This window comes from Acinonyx jubatus, chromosome X (assembly GCF_027475565.1).
Source record: "Acinonyx jubatus isolate Ajub_Pintada_27869175 chromosome X, VMU_Ajub_asm_v1.0, whole genome shotgun sequence".
Lineage (NCBI taxonomy): Eukaryota > Metazoa > Chordata > Mammalia > Carnivora > Felidae > Acinonyx > Acinonyx jubatus.
This window is the reverse complement of record NC_069389.1, coordinates 84,791,374-84,813,321: the sequence shown is the minus strand read 5'-3', so window position 1 is coordinate 84,813,321 and position 21,948 is coordinate 84,791,374. Positions and strand designations below refer to the sequence as shown.

At 36.3% G+C, this 21,948-nt stretch overlaps 1 protein-coding gene across 2 annotated transcripts in view; it reads right to left on the bottom strand.

Annotated features, from left to right (window-relative positions):
• Positions 1-21,948, bottom strand: part of DNAAF6 (dynein axonemal assembly factor 6) — a 36,429-nt gene that overhangs the window by 12,638 nt on the left and 1,843 nt on the right. For both annotated transcript variants that reach the window (XM_027054896.2, XM_027054897.2), the window contains exons 2-5: positions 17,787-17,954; positions 14,057-14,129; positions 11,437-11,542; positions 8,230-8,326 (exon numbers count right to left, since the gene is read on the bottom strand). In XM_027054896.2, the coding sequence (XP_026910697.1) occupies positions 8,230-8,326; positions 11,437-11,542; positions 14,057-14,129; positions 17,787-17,951 (441 nt within the window). In that variant the 5' untranslated portion in view covers positions 17,952-17,954. The remainder of the gene's footprint in view (positions 1-8,229; positions 8,327-11,436; positions 11,543-14,056; positions 14,130-17,786; positions 17,955-21,948) is intronic.

The window sequence follows — 21,948 nt, the reverse complement described above, 5'->3', positions numbered from 1 at the left end:
GAAAAACAAATAACCCAGTGAAGAAATGGGCAGAAAACATGAATAGACACTTCTCTAAACAAGACATCCGATGGCCAACAGGCCCATGAAAAGATGCTCAACGTCGCTCCTCATCAGGGAAATACAAATCAAAACCACACTCAGATATCACCTCACGCCAGTCAGAGTGGCCAAAATGAACAAATCAGGAGACTATAGATGCTGGAGAGGATGTGGAGAAACGGGAACCCTCTTGCATTGTTGGTGGGAATGCAAACTGGTACAGCCACTCTGGAAAACGGTGTGGAGGTTCCTCAAAAAATTAAAAATAGACCTACCCTATGACCCAGCAGTAGCACTGCTAGGAATTTACCCAAGGGATACAGGAGTACTGATGCATAGGGGCACTTGTACCCCAATGTTTATAGCAGCACTCTCAACAATAGCCAAATTATGGAAAGAGCCTAAATGTCCATCAACTGATGAATGGATAAAGAAATTGTGGTTTATATACACAATGGAGTACTACGTGGCAATGAGAAAGAACGAAATATGGCCCTTTGTAGCAACGTGGATGGAACTGGAGAGTGTGATGCTAAGTGAAATAAGCCATCCAGAGAAAGACAGATACCATATGGTTTCACTCTTGTGTGGATCCTGAGAAACTTAACAGAAACCCATGGGGAGGGGAAGGAAAAAAAAAAGAGGTTAGAGTGGGAGAGAGCCAAAGCATAAGAGACTCTTAAAAACTGAGAACAAACTGAGGGTTGATGGGGGGTGGGAGGGAGGGGAGGGTGGGTGATGGGTATTGAAGAGGGCATCTTTTGGGATGAGCACTGGGTGTTGTATGGAAACCAATTTGATAATAAATTTCATATATTAAAAATAAATAAATAAATTCTTATCGCTAAAAACAAAACAAAACAAAAAAAAACCAAAAAAACAAATGTCCAGGCAAAATGCCACCTGTATTGTGAAGTCTGCTTGGACTACTTCTTTGCACCCATATCACTTTATACACACTTCTATCAAATTCAAATTGTTTGGGTTCAAATCATAGTTCTACCAGATTCTAAGTGTGTGACCTTAAGCAAGCCACTTAACTTCTTTGTGCTTCAGCAACCTCATCTGTAAAATGAAAATAAGAGCACCTATTTCATAGGGTCAATGCGGGAATTAATGATTTGCTATATGCAAAGTTTACAGAGAAATGCCTAACACATAGTAAGCATTATACAAATTGCTTTGCTATTATTATTATTATTATTATTATTATTATTATTATTTCATGTTAAGTGAAAACAATCTGGATAAAAACGTTTATTTGTAGACTGTGAATGTAGGGAGATGGCTCTGCCATGGCACCCCAGTGACCTTGCACTATCCCCATAGGCCACATATGCAAGATTCAACTACAGCCTGCCCCAAGTTTTGGCAGGACATCCTGTGATCCTCTTGGAACGTGGGAAGGTAGACAGTCTTGTGAGGAGTTGCCTCAAGTCTGTTTCCTATCTGTCTTTCTACCTTGTGGGAGGCTCCTTATCTTGTGGGAGGCCGTTTCTCACCCTACTCCCTGGTTCCCATAAGGCAGAAGGGCTTTCTGTCTCCCTTCTCTTGGCTATAGATGCAGGCTATAAAATAATTCAGCTACAGTCTAGAGTTTGCCCTTCAGCAACAGAGTGTCCTACTGCCCGTGTCCCCTGTCATCTGGCCACTTTAGTTTGATGTTGTCCTGTGGGGCAAAGGGAGATGACATTATACTGATCTTGCTTATGCTGCCTGTGTAATCAATCAACTATATGCATTGGGGCTCACTGTTTCCTTATTGGATGGATCTATGGAAGTCTGCTGCTGCTTATGGACTACTTGATGTCTTGACAGTAAGCTCGTTAAAAGGAGAAACTTATCTATTTTGTCAACACTATATACTGAGTATCTGGCCTATGGCAAGTGTTCAATAAGTATTTGTTAAATTAAAAAATATAGCGGGGCGCCTGGGTGGCTCAGTTAAGCATCGGACTCTTGATCTCAGCTCAGGTCATGATCTCATGGTTCGTGGGTCCGAGCCCTGCATCAGGCTCCGCAGTGACAGCGCGGAAGCTGCTTGGGATTCTGTCTCCTTCTCTCTCTCTGCCTCCCCCTAGCTCGCTCTCTATCTTTCTCTCAAAACAAGTAAGTAAACATTTAAAAAAAAAACACATAGCAAACAATGGTAAATACGTATTCAAGGATATATATCAAACCCCTGATAGTGGGATGCTTGTGGGAACGGATGGAAAGTATAGAGAACAAAAGAGAAAATTAAAAATAAAAAAGTAAAATAGAACAAGACAGAGGCATTATACTCATGAGGCTTAAAGAAAAACATAGTGTTACCAAGGAGGAAAAAGCCTTCTGGCTCTCTTATTATTCTTCCGTTAATTTATATGAGTATTTGATACCTTGCAAGCTTGACCTTATTTTCTCAACTGTACTACAAGGAGAAAAGCCTAGATAAGCATCTTTTAAACCATGTTCCAAAGAGGCCCAGTTTTTCTCCTAGGAGCTGTCTCATGGGCGATAGTACCCTTTTAACCAAGGCAGGGGTACTTTTATGTGTTTTATATGTTGGGTTTTCTCATAGAATTTTGTTTGAAGTAAATGGTTGGCAGCTAAAAACAAAAAAAAAACCCTGCAAACCTAGATGTAGCTGTAAAATTAATGTACAGCATGATGACTATAATTACTAATACCGTATTGAATACTGGGTATCTGCTAAGAGAGTAGATTTCAGGTACTCTCAACCACACACACGCACACACACACAAACACACACACACAATGCTAAGTGGGTGAGGACAGGATATGTTAATTAGCTTGACTACAGTAATTTCACTATGTATACGTGTATCATATCATCTTGTTGTACACTTCGCCTTAAATACATACAATTTTTACTTAAAACATTAAATGCCTAAATATAGATTAAGGCAAGGAAGCTTGGTAGCTATGAACTCGGGGAGTGGAGCAGCAGGCATGATTTGGATAATGGAGCTCCTTGGCTTGGGGTTAGAAGGAAAGAATGAAAGGTTTGCTGAAGACGTGCATATTCCTAACTGAGAATTTTGTTTAGGACAATTGCTTTAAAACTCATAAATCTTATTTTCTTATTTGGAGGCTGGAGAGGGTAAAGGAAGGGGTGGTCCTCATGAATGTTTTTTATTAAACTTTATTTTTTATTTTTTAAAATTTACATCCAAATTAGTTAGTATATAGTGAAGCAATGATTTCAGTAGATTCCTTAGTACCCCTTACCCATTTAGCCCATCCCCCCTCCCACAACCCCTCCAGCAACCCTCAGTTTGTTCTCCACATTTATGAGTCTCTTTTGTTTTGTCCCCACTCCCTGTTTTTATATTATTTTTGTTTCCCTTCCCTTATGTTCATCTGTTTTGTCTCTTAAAGTCCTCATATGCATGAAGTCATATGATTTTTGTCTTTCTCTGACTAATTTCACTTAGCATAATACCCTCCAGTTCCATCCACGTAGTTGCCAATGGCAAGATTTCATTCTTTTTGATTCCCGAGTAATACTCCAGTGTGTATGTGTGTGTGTGTGTGTGTGTGTGTGTGTGTGTGTGTATGTACGTGTGTGTATATATATATATATATATATATATATATATATACACCACATCTTCTTTATCCATTCATCCATCGATGGACATTTGAGCTCTTTCCATACTTTGGCTATTGTTGATAGTGCTGCTATAAACATGCGGGTGCATGTGTCCCTTCGAAACAGCACACCTGTATCCCTTGGATAAATGCCTAGTAGTGCAATTGCTGGGTCGTAGGGTAGTTCTATTTTTAGTTTTTTGAGCAACCTCCATACTGTTTTCCAGAGTGGCTGCACCAGCTTGCATTCCCACCAACAATGCAAAAGAGATCCTCTTTCTCCACATCCTCGCCAACATCTGTTGTTGCCTGAGCTGTTAATGTTAGCCATTCTGACAGGTGTAAGGTGTATCTCATTGCGGTTTTGATTTGTATTTCCCTGATGATCAGTGATGTTGAGCATTTTTTCATGTGTCGGTTGGCCATCTGGATGTCTTCTTTGGAGAAGTGTCTATTCATGTCTTTTGCCCATTTCTTCACTGGATTATTTGTTTTTTGGGTGTTGAGTTTGATAAGTTCTTTGTAGATTTTGGATACTAACCCTTTATCTGATATGTCATTTACAAATATCTTCTCCCATTCTGTTGATTGCCTTTTAGGTTGCTGATTGTTTCCTTCGCTGTGCAGAAGCTTTTTATTTTGATGAGGTCCCAGTCATCAAAAGCATCAAAAGCTTTTGCAGTCAAAAGCAAAGTCATTTTTGCTTTTGTTTCCCTTGCCTCTGGAGACGTGTTCAGCAAGAAATTGCTGCGGGCAAGATCAAAGAGGTTTTTGCCTGCTTTCTCCTCAAGGATTTTGATGGCTTCCTGTCTTACATTGAGGTCTTTCATCCATTTTGAGTTTATTTTTGTGTATGGTGAAAGAAAGTGGTCCAGGTTCATTCTTCTGCATGTCGCTGTCCAGTTTTCCCAGCACCACTTGCTGAAGAGACTGTCTTTATTCCAGTGGATATTCTTTCCTGCTTTGTCAAGATTAGTTGGCCATACGTTTGTGGGTCCATTTCTGGGTTCTCTATTCTATTCCATTGATCTTAGTATCTGTTCTTGTGCCAGTACCATACTGTCTTGATGATTACAGCTTTGTAGTATAGCTTGAAGTCTGGGATTGTGATGCCTCCTGCTTTGGTTTTCTTTTTCAAGATTGCTTTGGCTATTTGGGGTCTTTTCTGGTTCCATAAAAATTTTAGGATTATTTGGTCTAGCTCTGTGAAGAATGCTGGTGTTACTTTGATAGGGATCGCATTGAATATGTAGATTGCTTTAGGTAGTATCGACATTTTAACTATATTTGTTCTTCCTATCCAGGAGCATGGAATCTTTTCCTATTTCTTTGTGTCTTCTTCAATTTCTTTCATCAGCTTTCTATAGTTTTCAGTGTATAGATTTTTCACCTCTTTGGTTAGATTTATTCCTAGGTATTTTATGGTTTTTGGTGCAATGGTAAATGGGATCGATTCCTTGATTTCTCTTTCTGTTGCTTCATTGTTGGTGTACAGAAATGCAACCGATTTCTGTGCATTGATTTTATAACCTGCAACTTTGCTGAATTCATGCATCAGTTCCAGCAGTTTTTTGGTTGAATCTTTTGGGTTTTCCATATAGAGTATCATGTCCTCTGCGAAGAGTAAAAGTTTTACCTCCTCCTGGCCAATTTGGATGCCTTTTATTTCTTTGTGTTGTCCGATTGCAGAGGCTAAGACTTCCAATACTGTGTTGAATAACAGTGGCAAGAGTGGACATCCCTGTCTTGTTCCTGACCTTAGGGGGAAAGCTCTCCGTTTTTCCCCACTGAGGATGATATTAGTGTTGGGTTGCTCGTATATGGCTTTTATCATCTCGAGGTATGATCTTTCTATCCCTACTTTCTTGAGGGTTTTTATCAAGAAAGAATGCTGTATTTTGTCAAATGCTTTCTCTGCATCTATTGAGAGGATCATATGGTTCTTGTCCTTTCTTTTATTGACATGATGAATCATGTTAATTGTTTTGCGGATATTGAACTAGCCCTGCATCCCAGGTATAAATCCCAGGTCCTCCTGAATTTTTAGATCCCAAATCCCTTCTTGTACTTAAACAGATTGTTTGTGTTACTATCCTCTTCAGCTTAAACAGAGGTCTTCTTTTTGAAGTCTCTGGTTTGGATTGTTATATAGAGACCAGGTCCAGCCCCCAAATAAGAAATTTGGCCAATTCTAAGGTGTAATTCCCCCCACATTTTAGTGTTTCTGATACTGGGATGCATCACACAACCAATGTGTACATTTAACGTGGTCGTATAGTTATTGCTCCTTTTTTTATTAAGTAAGTGGCATGATTACAATTTGATGATGTCTTAGATCTGAGAAAATGCTATATTATCAACAGGAATAATAAGCTTATACATTTGAAGAAGAAATACTTGAGATGCAGTCGACAACCTCTTCAGTCCAAGTCTTACCAGTGGGGTTAAGCAACGATAGTGGATATCACCATTAATGTGCTTATAGGATAAAATTTAAGCTACAAATCAGGGATTTTTTCCTCTTTTTTGAGAGTCAGCTTACCAGTACACCACTGTCCACAATTACTCTTTATTATTCTTATACGCACAGCTTACTCAAATAGGCCAGGCTATTTCATGCCTAGATACCTTCCCATGTGCCTTACCTCTGCTTGGAATGCCCTTCTTGGAATGTTGTCCACTGGAAAAATCCTGTCCACCGGGTGTTGATCTCTTTCCACTTTATGTCACCATGTACCTGGTATATGCCTCTAAATATGTACTTACCATATTGGATTGCAATGATTTGTTAGTCTTCCATCCCCTTTACTATAAATTCCTTGAGGGTAATTGACTGTATCTTATTTATCTTTGTATCCCTAGTACTTAGAACAGTGCCTGGTATGCAATGGTACTAAGTGTTTAAAGACTGAATGTATGAAAAGAAAGAACAGTATACATATGGTGAGGTGCTATAGCACCAACAAATATTTCATGCGGCTTCCATTCAGTGCCATCCGTGCCTCAGCCAAACCTTCTAAACTCCTGGTAGACTTAAAACTGTCAACACTGAGTTTCATTGTTAATAATAAGATGATTTCATTTATGTTAGTGCTGTCTCCCCAGTCAATTAGAAGTTCATTAAAGGAAGAGATCAGGTCTTCTTCTGCTTATACTTGTTGAGTTTTACATAAATTGTATAGTACTCTGAGGTACAATTTGGGTTCCAAGAGTCTTCATTCAGGATACCTTTATTATTAATACTAGTAGCGTTTTACAAGAGAGAAATGGAAAGGCTCACAACAGTTATTTACTTAGGGCCTGAAATTCCTCCAGAGTTTATAGCAATCCTCAATACTAGACATCAAAAATGTTATTTTACAGTTATTTAAAAGAGAGGAATTGGGATATTACTGGTAAAACCCTGGGAGCTAATTACTTCAAGATCACTTGAAACCTTAACTCATTAGAATGTGAAAAATCTCCTGAGGTACTTAAACTCGCTATTCCCATTATGTTACTTGATTCAATTGAATGTCTTAGATTTTGCTAATAAGAGAAAACCTGAAGTTCATGCAACAGAGAGATACCATTTATCATTTGCTTAAGGAAAAAATATTAAGCATCTCCAATGGGCACCTCAGTACTCTATAATGTAGAGTATTATGAGAGAGGGGGAAAGATATACGTATAGTCCCTGATCTCAGGGAAAAAAAATTCTCCAGACCAGAATTACTAGTATATGCTACCAAAAAGAGTTGCATTCCACACTCTTAGGTAGGTCCAGACTTTTCAACAAGATCATTACGAGGCTCAAATAAGCAAAAGTAAGGTGATCTCATTGATGTCATTGGTATTGTTATTATTATTACATAGAAATAGAATCATTTGGATAAGGGAGTCAAGTAACATTTTATACATCTTTTTAGAGTTTTAAATCAGAAGTTCAGATCCAAAATTTAAGAAAAAGTCCCTTTTTAAATCTCACCATTATAAGCTGAGTCATTAGAAGAAGTAAGAGAGATTCAGGGAAGGGAAGATTTCATTCTGGTTGCCATCAACTCATCATAAGTTAATAACCAATCAGATGGCATTCATTGAACAGAACTAGGATGAAAGAAAATTCAGTCCAATCAGAATGAGTAGGTTTTTGTTTTGTTTTGTTTTGTTTTGTTTTGTTTAGAGAGAGAGCATGAGAGGGGGGAGGGGCAGAGAGAGAATCTTAAGTAGGCTCCATGCTCAGCACGGAGCCTGATGTGGGGCTTGATCCCATGACCCTGGGATTATGACCTAAGCCTTAAACAAGAGTCATATGCTCAATTAACTAAGCTACCCAGGCGTCCCAAATGGAAGTTTTAATAGGGCTAGAAATAGTGTATTATGTCATATGATTCTACTATGTTTATTTGTAAATCTTACCCATATGTGTAAATGGAGTTTATTTTGTACATGTTTACCAATTTTAAACTATCAATCCCATTATTCCATTAGTGCCTAAAATATAGCAACCATTATTTTTAAAGAGTTTACTGCCTTGCCTATGGTATTATGTGTAAAACAGTCAGTCAGTCAATTTAGCCATAATGGTCATATGGAAAATGGAGAGAAGCTCACCACTAGATCTTCACAACATGCTGTTGAAGAGTCTTTTCTCGAAAATCCTAGGAACATATCCTCAGTTCCCACCTGCTGTTTGAATATAATCTCATACCTGGAAAAAAAAAGGGGTCAATGATACAGAGACTCAAAAGAAAGAGCAATTTTCTCACAGGGCAAAAAAACTAGAAACTACGGGGACATGCTATTACAAAAAATAAAGTTCTGACAGTTTTTCAGGCATATAGCAGAACATAAAGAAATAGAAGTCTAGAAATACAGTCAAAAATACCTAACGCTGTAAATCAGGATTTATATTGTATCTACTTATTTTCAAAAAATTAACCTTAACTGTTTTAGAGCTATACAAATAAAAAGGGTTAAGGGAACTTCTAAGGTGATTAAAAGTAGAAGGGAAAAAAAAGTTCTTTTTTTTCTTCCTGGAAAACGATGGCTCAGAAAAATAGTAGGCCCATAACCCAGGGTTTGATGGATAGATAAAAATCCTCCTCTGCTAAATTGAAGCCACAGAGTAGAGTTAGAAAATCCAGGTTTAGTACTTTTTCTGTCATTAACTGTGTGACCTTGGTCAAGTCACAAAGTCGTGGGGAGAAGGGTAGGTTTGAACTCAATGACCTCTATAATCTTTTTTGCCTCTAAAATTCTACAGTGGAAACACTGGTAATGCAGTCAGCACAACTACATTGCAGTGTTTACAATCTAGGCTTACAAAGTTCTTTTTTTTTAATTTTTAATGCTTATTTATTTTTGAGAGAGAGAGAGAGAGCATGAGCAGGGGAGGGGCAGAGAGAGAGGGAGACACAGAATCCGAAGCAGGCTCCAGACTCTGAGCTGTCAGCACTGAGCCTGTTATGGGGCTTGAACTCACGAACTACGAGATCATGTCCTGAGCTGAAGTTGGACACTTAACCAACTGAGCCACCCAGGTGCCCCTAGGCCTACAGAGTTCTTAGCCCGGTGAAAGATTTTCCTGACATTTCACCTCACCCATGACAATTCACAAATCTTTCTTTGTCCCCAAATTAGGGACCCTAGGGACAGGATGGTTTCTAGAATCACCCAGCCACAATGGACCTTATCTTTTTAGGTGGAATGTAGTAAGCAAATGTTTACAAATGATCTTTTCCATTTAATTCTACCCTTATGAAGAAATGGTAAATCTCTGGATAGGAAGACTAAAGGACTATATTGAACTTCTGACCACTTGCAAATAGGAATCCCCAAGAATGGAAAAGGGATTTCTTTGAGTTTGAACAGGGCTAGCAATAAGTAGCTATTTGATATGGGGCACTTTTTTCTTAATAGACTATAACTATAACTATAACATTTACCTTATATTTACAAAGGTGAAGCCAGGTCAAAACAAAACAGAAGGCTATCGATCCACACTCCATGACTACCAAATGGATTTGCTCTAGCTGCTGCTTTCTCCTCATCTCCAGATGCAATTTTCCAACTGTCTACGTTTGCCTGGATGTCCCAAAGGCACCTTACAGTCCACACATCCAAAACCAAACTCAGTGTTTCCCCTCTCCCTTCGTTCCCAATCACAGTCAATAGCCTCACTATTCACCTGGTCACCCTAGTTGGTACCCTCAGCATCATTTCTGAGGCTTTCCTCTCATTCATTATATCTAATTGAATACCATATATTCCTTTAAGACTCTCTCAAATAAAGATCCTCACATTTCTACCCAAGGCCAGTGACTCAGCTCAGGCCCATCTTACTTTGCATGTGGCCACTCATGATTCTTTTTTGTGAGCTGCTTGCTCACTTTCTTTACCCATTTTCTTCTTTACCCATTGGGACATTTTGAAATTTACTTGCATAAAATGGAAAATAAGATTAAAAAATTTTATAAAGCAATTTTCTTCATACCCTGACTGGAGTTCTTATTCATTTAAAGCTTTCATGGATGTTATTTCTACAGAACATCAAACATCAAGATGAGAAGTGAAAATTTACTCAAATTTGGAACTTGCCACATATGGATGTTTGACATTCATTAGACAGTATGACAAATGAGTGGCTTACTTCTTACCTTTTATACGGATGCGTGGGCACTGTATAAACATAACCTGAGATTTACTCTCTTCGTTTTTAAGATGCACACAGAAATGTTTTAAAATCCCCTTTGATTTTTTTTTTATGAGGTTTATAGGGTTTTTTTTACATTGTTTATGCGATAGTTGGATACTTTTTTCCAGTTAATTATCTGCAGTCTCCCACTGTTTCTATTTTCAGAATGGAAGTAGAAGATAGATGCATAAGGTTTTTTTTTTTCTAACATTGGACACAATTTTATAGTCAGAATTAGAAAAGTTGTCAGATCACTTACCATAGAAGTCTTCAAGAATTTATAAAGTACATTATAATTTTGTAAGTACTGCCTTTGTTTTTCAAGCTATTCTAAATACTCAATCAAGATTTTATTTTAAAGCCCCGGATGTTGTATGTAAGTGATGAATCACTGAATTCTACTTCTGAAACCAATATTGCTCTGTACGTTAACTAAAATATAAAAAAATACATATATTTAATGCTTAGTGTATTTAACCATTAGTTTCAATTATGAATGTGAACACACTTTCAGTTCCTTGAAATTGTGGGTGATTTATTTTATCAAAGTGAAGGAACTTTTTATGTTAATAATCCTAAATTCCATATTTACAATTCATATTCACAGTTCCTAATGAAAAAGCTACAAGGTGAGGCTTCAATCCTGCTTGCAAAATATATTAAACAGAATCTTAAAATAACTAGTAAACAGGTCCAGGTAATAATAGATAATCGGAGGGAGAACATAGCCTTTTACCGAAATTGAATATTGAGTAATTAAACGCAGGTCTTTGACACATAAACATGGTATAATAATTTAGTTTGTATGAATGCTTGTAATTTAATGGGCTTTTCTTTCCCAGTGTTAGTTCCACATTATACTACTGACACTGAATACAATTTTGTAATGGAAATGACTATTTTTCATTTTTTGTTAGATAATAACTAAAGGGAGGTGTTATGTTTTACTTTGTTTCTGCTCCACAAGGAAAAAAATTATCAATTACACATGGCTTCTGTGTGTCACTGCAGTCTTCTATTTCATGTGGTAGAAGTTACTTTATGAATCCTGTCAAAAATAGAATGGTATTGGATGACACATCGAACTTCAGCCCCAAACACATTCCCGCCTTCATTTGACTTACTCTGGTATTTCTCTAACATCCCACGTGTCATGGTGCTCTGCTCCCTCTGGAACTTCCTCTGGATTCCAGATATCCTCGACATTTTCATCACTGTTTTGAGGGATGACTGTGAAAAAAAAGGGAAGATAAAGCTGAAGTTGTTGTCTGTTTTCCCCCTCAAAATTGCTCCCGTTCTTCACACGCAGTTTGGGATCGTCAAAGTCAAACATTTTCTATTTGTTACCACTAGCTTGTTTTTTGGTCAAACAAGCTTAATTTGTAAAAACTTGACGTTTTTGAATCAATACACAACCAATATGTCATAAAATTATAATAATAATTGAGAAAATTTAGAAACAACATATAAGCAAAAGGAAGAAAATAAATAATCTGTAATCCAACCACCCAAGATAATCAATGAGAGCATTCTGATGTATATCTTTCCAGCCTCTGTGTGTGTGCACATATGTATATGCATATAGCATATATACTCAATATATGAAGTAACATCTTATATGAAACATATAGAACATAGATATACATAGAAATACTAGGATCATGTAAAATATTTATGTAAAAGAACAAATCAAACATACAATCAATCTGATTTGTGTAGAAATGTCTTATCTTGCATTGTGTATTACTATATAGAAGTTCTTTGATACCTTTTCCATGCAAGCATGACATAATTCTTTAAAAATACTGTTGGTTAAAGAAATTGAAAACAGTGGATACAATGGTCAATTTTTAATCCAGTATTTTCCTCAGGCAGATGGGAGCCTCAAAGAAAATCTCTATCACTTGTCCTTTATGTAGGACTGAGCATGTACCTGGGTTTCTACATGTCATCTTTAAATGTTTAAAAGTAAACGAGGCATGCAAAAACTCAGCTTACATTTGTTCCAACTACTGGGGCAGCAAATGCAGACCAACATTAGGTGCAGAACATTATTTTGAGTTCTCCTTTTAAACATCCCCAGAAATGCACTTGATTACTAGGTTTTCAATACTGCCACTCTTTTCAAATTATCTGCCTCTATCTAGCATGGGCTTTGTGAAGCCTAATTACAGATTTATATAAAATATGTTACAAATGACTCATTGTTCTCAGAATTTAGAGGTTATTAGACATTATGTCAGAAATACCGGCAGCATAGAAATACATTAAAATTTGAACTAGTCTTCCAACATCTCTTTAAAAAAATTTTTTTGGTAACATTTATTTATTTTTGAGAGAGATAGAGTGTAAGCAGGGGATGGGCCGAGAGAGATGGAGACACAGAATCTGAAGCAGGCTCCAGGCTCTGAGCTGTCAGCACAGAGACCGACGTGGGGCTCCAACTCACAAATCACGAGATCATGACCTGAGCCCAAGTCAGACGCTCGACCGACTGAGCCACCCAGGCACCACCCAGGTGCCCCCCAACATCTCTTGAACTAGGTAAATAGATTCTTCAGTATGTAGAGTCTAATAACTGAAATTTTAAAATCATTCTCTCAGACTTCATTTGAGCCATTATTTTAAACATTTTTCCCGATGAAATCTTTTACAATCAGCTAAATTGATGAAGGAACTTCTTTTCCTTTCCCTATCCAACTCTGGCAACTGTCATCATGACAGAATTAGAGCATTCTATATTTTCGAAGATGTGTAAAATGTTAAACTATATGAAAATGTATAGGCCAAAATGCTGGGAAAACATCCCCGGAAATATTTATTCTGGTTTATTGGACCTGTGACTATATAAGTCACCCAGTTAATATGTAATTAAATATATATTATAATTAATATATTTAATTATGTATTATGTATTATATTTATATACGTATAACTATAGGTATTATATTTATATATTTATAATTATTTAATTATAAATATATATTTTAATTAAATATATTTAATTATGTATTGTATATTATGTATTATAATTAAATATATTATATAAGTATGAATATATATTATAAATATAAACATATTTCATTATATACTTAATATATTTAATTATATATTAAATAACTATATCAGTTGCCCTATTTAATGTATAATTAAAGCCCATCATATATAAATGGACTTTAATTTATAAGTATTTTGGTGTAAGATCAAATTGTGTCGTTATTTGTTTTATTGTGCTCTCCAAAATACTATAAGCTCAATTGGGGCAGAGACCTTTCTGTTTTGATCTTCATCATAGTCCCAGAGATGATCATAATGCTTGGCATATAACAGGCTTTCAATAAATATTTGTTGAATGAATTAATGAATCCTGTAAAATTGCCAGAATATAGCAGATATAGCAGGGTAGAAAGTGAAGAAGCTAAGCAACTTGGTAACTAGACCCTAAATAATAAAAAAGTTATTTAACCACACATGACTTTCTTGGTTTAACATCTCGGGAAATATGCCAAAAAATGAATGTGAATAATTTAAGGCGAATTAATTTCCATTAGTAGAAAAATGACTTACCTACAATAGTAGAGTAAAAACATCATCTTATATGTAAATGGCTGTTCATCACTTCCACAATTATTTGAGTTCATCTCTGACAAATCCTAGTGTTAATATTACTCTGCCTACAATTTTGCTCCCAAAGAAAAGATTATACCAATTATAGTGATCTATATGCTTTGTTAAATAACTTACCTTTGAGCTCTTCTATTCTTGGTGGTCCAATATTCCCAGGACCCATGGCTCCAAAAGCAGATGAACAATTTGGCTGGGAAAGAAGAAAAAAAAGCCCAACATTCTGTAATTACTACTTGTTCAACTTACGTGACCGATAATACTTGAAAGTTGGTAAGTTTTCCATCTCAAATTTCATAGTGCTTCTCATTTAATTAAGCATCGTTGTTATACAACAGAGAGACAGATGTCAAGTATTATTTAGAATGTGTTTTCCTTGTCCTTTCAAAAAGTATTTAGTTTAATAGACCCTAAGGCAGTCTTTGATCAGACTAAATCCCCAGTTCCAGCCCAGTGAATCATGTATCCCTGCGGATAGGGGGATGAGCCACATTCATCTCTTTGAAGGTCAGAACAAAGTATTAGTGTAAAAGCATTGACAATTTTGGGTTTGGGCAGTATCTGGTCATAGGTAGAAGATGGAAACAGATGGGAAAGTTTTATAGAAACAAAAACAAACCACTAACTAGGGTCTTAAGTATATACATATCAAAGAACTCATTCAAAACTCCTGTTAACAGATTTTACTTCTTTTCCACTGTGGGTATGAAACCCTTCCTCGTCATACCACCTCATGACACTGAACTAATGGATTTAAACAGCAACCCCCAATTAATATCGTCAAATACATGCTAAACCACTTCAGTCATCTTACGAGTTGATTTTGCCATCCTTTGTGCAAGGAAACATACCCCCACAGGGCTGCTACTCTACTCCCCAGTACAAGAACAATTTTCCTTTTTTCACTGAAGTATAACACATATTACACCTTCAGCATAGCAGCAACTGCCTCATTGGTCTTTCTCAGGGGTCTTTAGATATCTCAAGAAAACCCCAGTATTTTACTGATTGTTCTTGCTGATGCCAGATTCCGCAGCTCCAATTTACTCCATTGCTGGCAGTCAAAAAGTCTTATCTCCTTGCATCCTGGCAAACTACCATCTCTAGCTCTCTTCTCTCAGGCCCCTGCCCCTATCTCCCAAGACTTCAGACATGTAGAAGAGTTACGATGTCCTATTTGGGCAAAAGGAATAGTGTCTGTCCTTGAAAGCCAGTGGCAAAGCTCACCTGTGTCTTTATTATACTAAACTATTCCAACAGCTATAAATCAGAAACTAATCTGTAACATCTCAATGGTTTCTGAGACAGTAACCATTCTTTTCCAAAAGGTGCTTCAAAAGTGCTATGTCTGCGGTTAAAGTGTTACAGGCATTTTTATGTGAAAATCCCAAGACCGTATTTTGTATGTTTTTTTTCTTTTTAATCACTAAGGTCATATAAACTTGTGGTGCTTTTCTTAAGTTATTAATCACTAGAATACTAATAGTCAATCAGAGTAAAGCATTTCTTGGAACATGAGGACCTCTTGTTTTGTTGAGTGACTCCTTCCACCGAAAATTAAAATCCATACAAATAAAAACTCGAACATTCCTGAAAAAAATTAGTATGCTCTCCATGCACAGTGATGATTCAATCAGTACATCACAACAGAGAGGGAATTGCAGTTTATTAACTTAATGAAAATAAATGATTAAAAACAAAAATTTCAAGTGAAAAGATGAACCAGGATAATAAAAACATTAAAAACCCTCTTGCAAATGTTCTCTATAAAAATAATCATTTCAGCTTTTACCATGGATCCACATCCAATTATCTGAGTAATTTGTCATTGCAATTCATGCCACTTTGCAATATGTAAGAGAATTAGAACAACTTTTTTACAATGTCTGTGGAGTGGTGAGCATTATTTCCCACAGGCCTTAAGATCCCCTTTTGAGTTTCAAAAGCAGTCTCTTCCCAATCTCCTAGATTCTTAATGCATGATGGGGACTGTAAATAAACCAACGTGTATGCAACAGTTCTAATGCTGTTTTCAGAGAGAGTGTTTTCAAAACCACATCACTCTTGTAATCATTCCACAGTTATCAAGATTCATACATGTTAAAAAATGAAAAACCATTTTTCTCCTGGAAAATTTAATAGTTCATTAGAAACATTAATTATTCTCCCACTGTTCTGATACTCCAATTCTATATCCTCTAATGATAGCTGTACAGGGGTGTCTGAATGACCAATTACCTCAAAATTGTTTATAACCCAGATATACAGAATCATACATTATTACAGTAATTTTCTTCTATGAATTGTACAATTTGGTAAAATTATCCTAGTGTCTCTATTCTCCTAATCACTCATCGTTCTCCTAGAATCACCTCTAGATGCAAATAAACATCCCCATACGTAAACGCCAAAGAGAACAGGCTTTGTAACCAGGGTGAATCTTTATCTCTGAATCTGTTCCAGTTACAAGTTTCACTTGCCTTTATTCGAGATTGCTGTTTCTCAGATATTTAACATATTTTCTGTATATGACATAACCCTACCCTTACCCTTCGCAGGCTGTATCGTTATTCTATTTCAGCTTCAGGCAGCAAAAATGAACCTGCCCTCCTAACTTCACTGATACATTGCTCCTAAATTTTTCTCCAATGTTTTATTTGTTGTATGTATTCAATGCTATTATTATTGTGCTGATTTTTGTTTGGCCCCTAGTAACTCCTGCCTGACCAAAGCTTCTTGGTTTCTAACCCTGGCTCCAAGTTGATTCAGTTACCATCTACACATTTTATTTTCATTGCATGTCTTAGTCTTTATTTGATTCTGCACATTCCCTCTAATTCTTCCCAGATGGTGCAAGATCAATCCAGTGTTGATCTGAGCCACCAAATTTGCTGCATATTCAGATTATACTTGTTTTTCCACACAATAGAAGAAAAGAATTTGGGGAGGAGCAAATTGATATGCCTGCTCGCTGAAGATGGTTTATTTGTGGCAAACTGGTCATAATAACAACTTCACTAAAATAATTTAAAGCGGATTGACATATTCTGCTATAGTGTGAGGTTTCTGCCCCCAATTTTATTTGCCTTCACATAAGCAGTCTGACAGCCAAGATTTGCTGATACCTAAGGAGTAGGAGAATGGAGAGCAAGGGGTTACATAAAAGTATTTTGATTATTCTGGGAATACCGCCAATGACTGTGGAGTGGCCGGTCAGTTTCTGGAACTCTCCTTCCACAAAATGAAGCCCATATTGCTGCTGTAAGCCTCCCTGAGGTTACCTGTCCTGATCCCAAATATTGTACAACAAATTAGATTCCACAGCTCTATCTGAACATGTATCACACAAGTCAGTTTTAGTAGGCTAAAGCTAGTTTGCCCCATTATTTGGCCCAAATTATTTTCTGTTCTGTTTTCATGTGTAGACAAATTTTAAAAAATCAAGGAAACTGGATTATGGGGGCCTAATTAATAGTGTCTAGATGAAATTATTGTTTATACACATACTGTCTAGAGGCTTAAAAGTCCTAGCTACCACTCATTTCAATGGTTGTCAAGCATTCTTTGGCCATAAATATAAATGACAAACATTTTAAAATGTGGCTATTGCTACCATAGTTACAGAACTATCTTCCTATTCACTGTTCAGGTAGTTTAGAAAAAAATATAATTATGTTTGCTAGAAATGTACTAGAGGTTATACTCTCATGAATAATCAGTCCTACAGCCTCCTGTGAATGTATCAGATGACACAGCCTTGCTCCCATAGCAAAGGTTGGAACGAGTTGTTCAAATACAGTTTAACAACTTAGCATGAACAGAATTGATTCATCTGTAAGTATACGACCACCTGTCCAGCCTCAAAATCATCCTCTTCAGGATAAAGTAGCTTAGAGAGAGCTTGCAGGGCTGAAACTGAAGAAATGGTTTCAATTTCCATGTTTTCAGATTCCATGTTTTCAGTTTCCATATTTTCGGTTTCTGTATTTTCAGACTCCATATTTTCAGGTTCCATATTCTGAGGAAGAATATAATCAGAGAGAGATATTTTGGTTTTCTATTTCATTGAAGATATGAAGATTAAATTTTTAATCAACCCTTGATGATGCCTAGCATTATATTGCCATTTGAGAATTCTAGAGGGTTGATTCATTGACTTTAGTGAAAAGTTACACAAAATAAATGAACTGTTTTTATGATTGTAATAGTGACACTGTATATGTTTATCATGGAAATTTGAGGAAATAATACATTAAAAGCATAAATAGGAAAATCTCAACTACCTACGATCCTACCAACCATCAGTCTTTTAAATAGTCCTTACAGTTACATTTGGGGTAGGAATTCAGAGTCCTTAAAAATCTTGAAAGTGTCACAGACTTTAATGAATAACCTGAATAAAGACTATTGCTAATGATTTGAACAGAAATGTAATAGGAATCTTTTCTACACCTCTGCTAATATTTTTAAATGTTATTTTATAAATTCAATTCACTGGCAACACTTCTTTAGTGCTGTTACTAAACGATCCACTAAAATTTCTGCATTGTGCCTAGAACAGTAATACAAAGGGATTTTCAAATGTGTGCTGGTACAATCACCTATCAAAATCAATCTGCATGCAGATGGTGTTTCACAAACCTTCTGTTTTATGTTTTACTATTATTTTGACTTTCTTTTTTAAATATAAAACTGATCTAAATGCTTATTGAAGAAGTCAAGGGTATGAAAGAAATGTTAAATCTACCATAGGGGCAGTATATCATAGTGGTTAAGAGTAAGGTCTCTGGTGTCATGCTGCCTAGATTTCTATCATTTACTTCCCGGCTCTGTGACATTGGCATGTCATTTAACCCCATTTTTCCTTACCTATAAAATAGGAATAATAATACTGCTACCTCATAGGGTTGTTACAAGAATTACGTAGCTCAATACATGTAAAAGAGCTTGGAACAGTACCTAGCACATAGTAAGCACTCAACATATGTGAGCTATTGTTGGTCCTTTAAAAACTTAATTTTGCTGGACATGAATATCACTTCTAATAATGATGTTAAATAAGTTAATGATAAAACTCATTACATTGGAAACTCATTAAATTGCAAAAGGTAAAATAAGTGGTGAGAAAGCAATCTTCTAACAGTATGGTCTGGTAGTCTGCTATGGAAATGAATAATTGACACATATTAAATTAAACAAAGAGGCTCCTGTTTATATTTCAAAAGTTCTAGTTGATTATGTGTCATTAAATATTTGCTGAACACTAAAAGCAAAAAAGTTTATTGACACATTTTCTACCTTTGACAGCAAAAGGGGAAATGGATCCAGATATCAGATGCAATGATATGAACAGTATTTTGAGTTGAGATTGCACAGTGAGACTTAAAAAAAAAACAAATATAATAGAAACTTTTATTATTCCTCTATCTCCTACCTTACAAACTTGTGATGGCCTTATTATACAATGTAGGTGAAAGAGTTTGCTAAAATGTGAAAAGCTATATAAAATTATTATTGTTTGGCACATGGTGCCAGCACACACAGATACTTAATGATGATGCTTGTAAGAGCTCAATGGTGAGCTGGTGATAGGGGAATAAACTGGAACCAGCCAAGCTAATGCAGAAGAAGTGTATTCAGAAGTCCAAAATATAGTATCTGAGGTAGCAATCAGAACTGCTCTTCATAGATTTTCGTCTTCTTGGGAGGGACATGACAGAAGGAGTCTGGGGACATGAGCAATGTTTCAAGGCAGAAAGGTTGAAAAGCATGGTTAGAGGGAGGTCTATATAGGTGAAGCAGAACCCTGGTCCATAGGTCGAGGTATAGGAGGCAGGATCTGGTTCTTGAGAATAATTGGAGAGTTGGCAGTTAGGGATAAAGGTTCAGAATATGGCAGGGTTCAACATCACAGCTGGAAAAGACAACCAGACATTGAATCCAAGGCTTTCTTGCGTCACTCTATGCAGCTACCTGCTGCAACGCTGTCATTCAGTGGGTATGGTGGATACAGGATTTAGGGAAAGCAGATTTATTTTAAATCCCTACCAGTTGGGAAGAAGTTCTGGCCTTGTTCTCATCTGGTGAGAGGCAGGGCAGTGTGGGCAGTGGGAAGCCATACCTGTAAGCCGAGAGTCTTGAAAACTGGAGCTGGCATATAGTCAGTAGTTTATGAATACTGAATGAAGCATGATTAAATTCATACGAATGTTGTATTTCAAAGTAGTCACCTTGGAAGGTTATACGCTGATGTAAGTTATGCTATCAGTGCTCAAAATATTTTGGGATTGCCTTCATATGTATTACTAAGAAAATAGACATCCTTATGATTAAAAATCAGATTTGCCTCCAAGTGATTTCTAGATGTATCTAGGTATCACATCTACTTTCAAAATATGAAGATTTGGTACTTTGAGGAGGTTCAAAAGAATAAGTAAGCTACAGACCTCAAGGTGATCATGAAAGAGCATTTTCAAAAGTAATTTGAGCAATACCAACAGCAAGTGGATAGACTCCCAACGTGATTGCTTTAAAGGGGATGCCACTTCTTGGGATGCATGTTCGAGTATACAACAAATCATTCACAATAATTGATAGTAACACTCTATGTATCCAAAGCATATTAGGAGTTAGACTTCTTAAATCCAAATTATGCTAGCATAAAATGGCATAGATTCACAAGTAGCTAAATTGGAGTAGAGATAGCATAATGAAATTGGCCCTTAAGCAAAAATAATTTTTACCATAGCAACTGTAATAATAACCTGCAAACACGAAATAATAAATCAAGACAAGCTTGTTATTATATTTTGAGATGTAAAGGAATCACTAGTACTTTGTGAATAACTAAATAGTTCAAAGTATCAAAAGAGAAAAACAATGATATGAATTTTTGGAAAAAATATTCTAAATTCAAGGGAAATGAAGATTCTACTAGATTTTTTTAGAAGTTTAACAAATTAAGAATAATTAAACTATTAAAAACTTTAAAGTTTGACAAAAACAGATCACATTGGAAAAACTAAAGCAAGATGCCTTTTTACAAACTGTGCAGTGTTATTTATTTGTAGGGCTATCTTTTACCTGTAAATTTGACATATGTTAGGTTCATCGTAAGGCTGGCAACCAAGATCCTTTAGAATATTACACCCATCTAATTTTCTGCCCCTCCCTATTAATTCTCTTACATGCAATGTGTTCTGTTAAAAACTGAACTGCTTATTAAACATAGCTTATAATCTCCTGCCTTTGTACCTGAGAACGTATTTTTCCTTTTGCTTAGAGTACTCTTGTAGTGTAGTGATTAAAAAAAAAAAAAAATTCCAGAGCCACACTGCCTGAATCTGGCATTGTCACTTAAATAGGCCAATAATACATTTAAATTAAATGTAAGCAGTAGTTTCATCAAAAACAAAATATATTGCCAAATCAACTTGAGATTTGGTTATTAGAAAATAAAATTTCTATGGATAAAGAAATTGTGGTTTATATACACAATGGAATACTACGTGGCAATGAGAAAAAATGAAATATGGCCTTTTGTAGCAACGTGGATGGAACTAGAGAGTGTGATGCTAAGTGAAATAAGCCATACAGAGAAAGACAGATACCATATGGTTTCACTCTTATGTGGATCCTGAGAAACTTAACAGGAACCCATGGGGGAGGGGAAGGAAAAAAAAAAAAAGAGGTTAGAGTGGGAGAGAGCCAAAGCATTTAAGAGACTGTTAAAAACTGAGAACAAACTGAGGGTTGATGGGGGGTGGGAGGGAGGAGAGGGTGGGTGATGGGTATTGAGGAGGGCACCTTTTGGGATGAGCACTGGATGTTGTATGGAAACCAATTTGACAATAAATTTCATATAAAAAAATAAAATAAAATTTCTAGGCCCTCTGTTTTTATTTCTCTCACTCTCCATTGCTAGGCTGACTCCAATGGCAGCATCTTCTGGACATCAACTTGAGCACGTAGGGCCTTCCTACATAAAGGTGTGATTGGGGGACTCTCTCTTG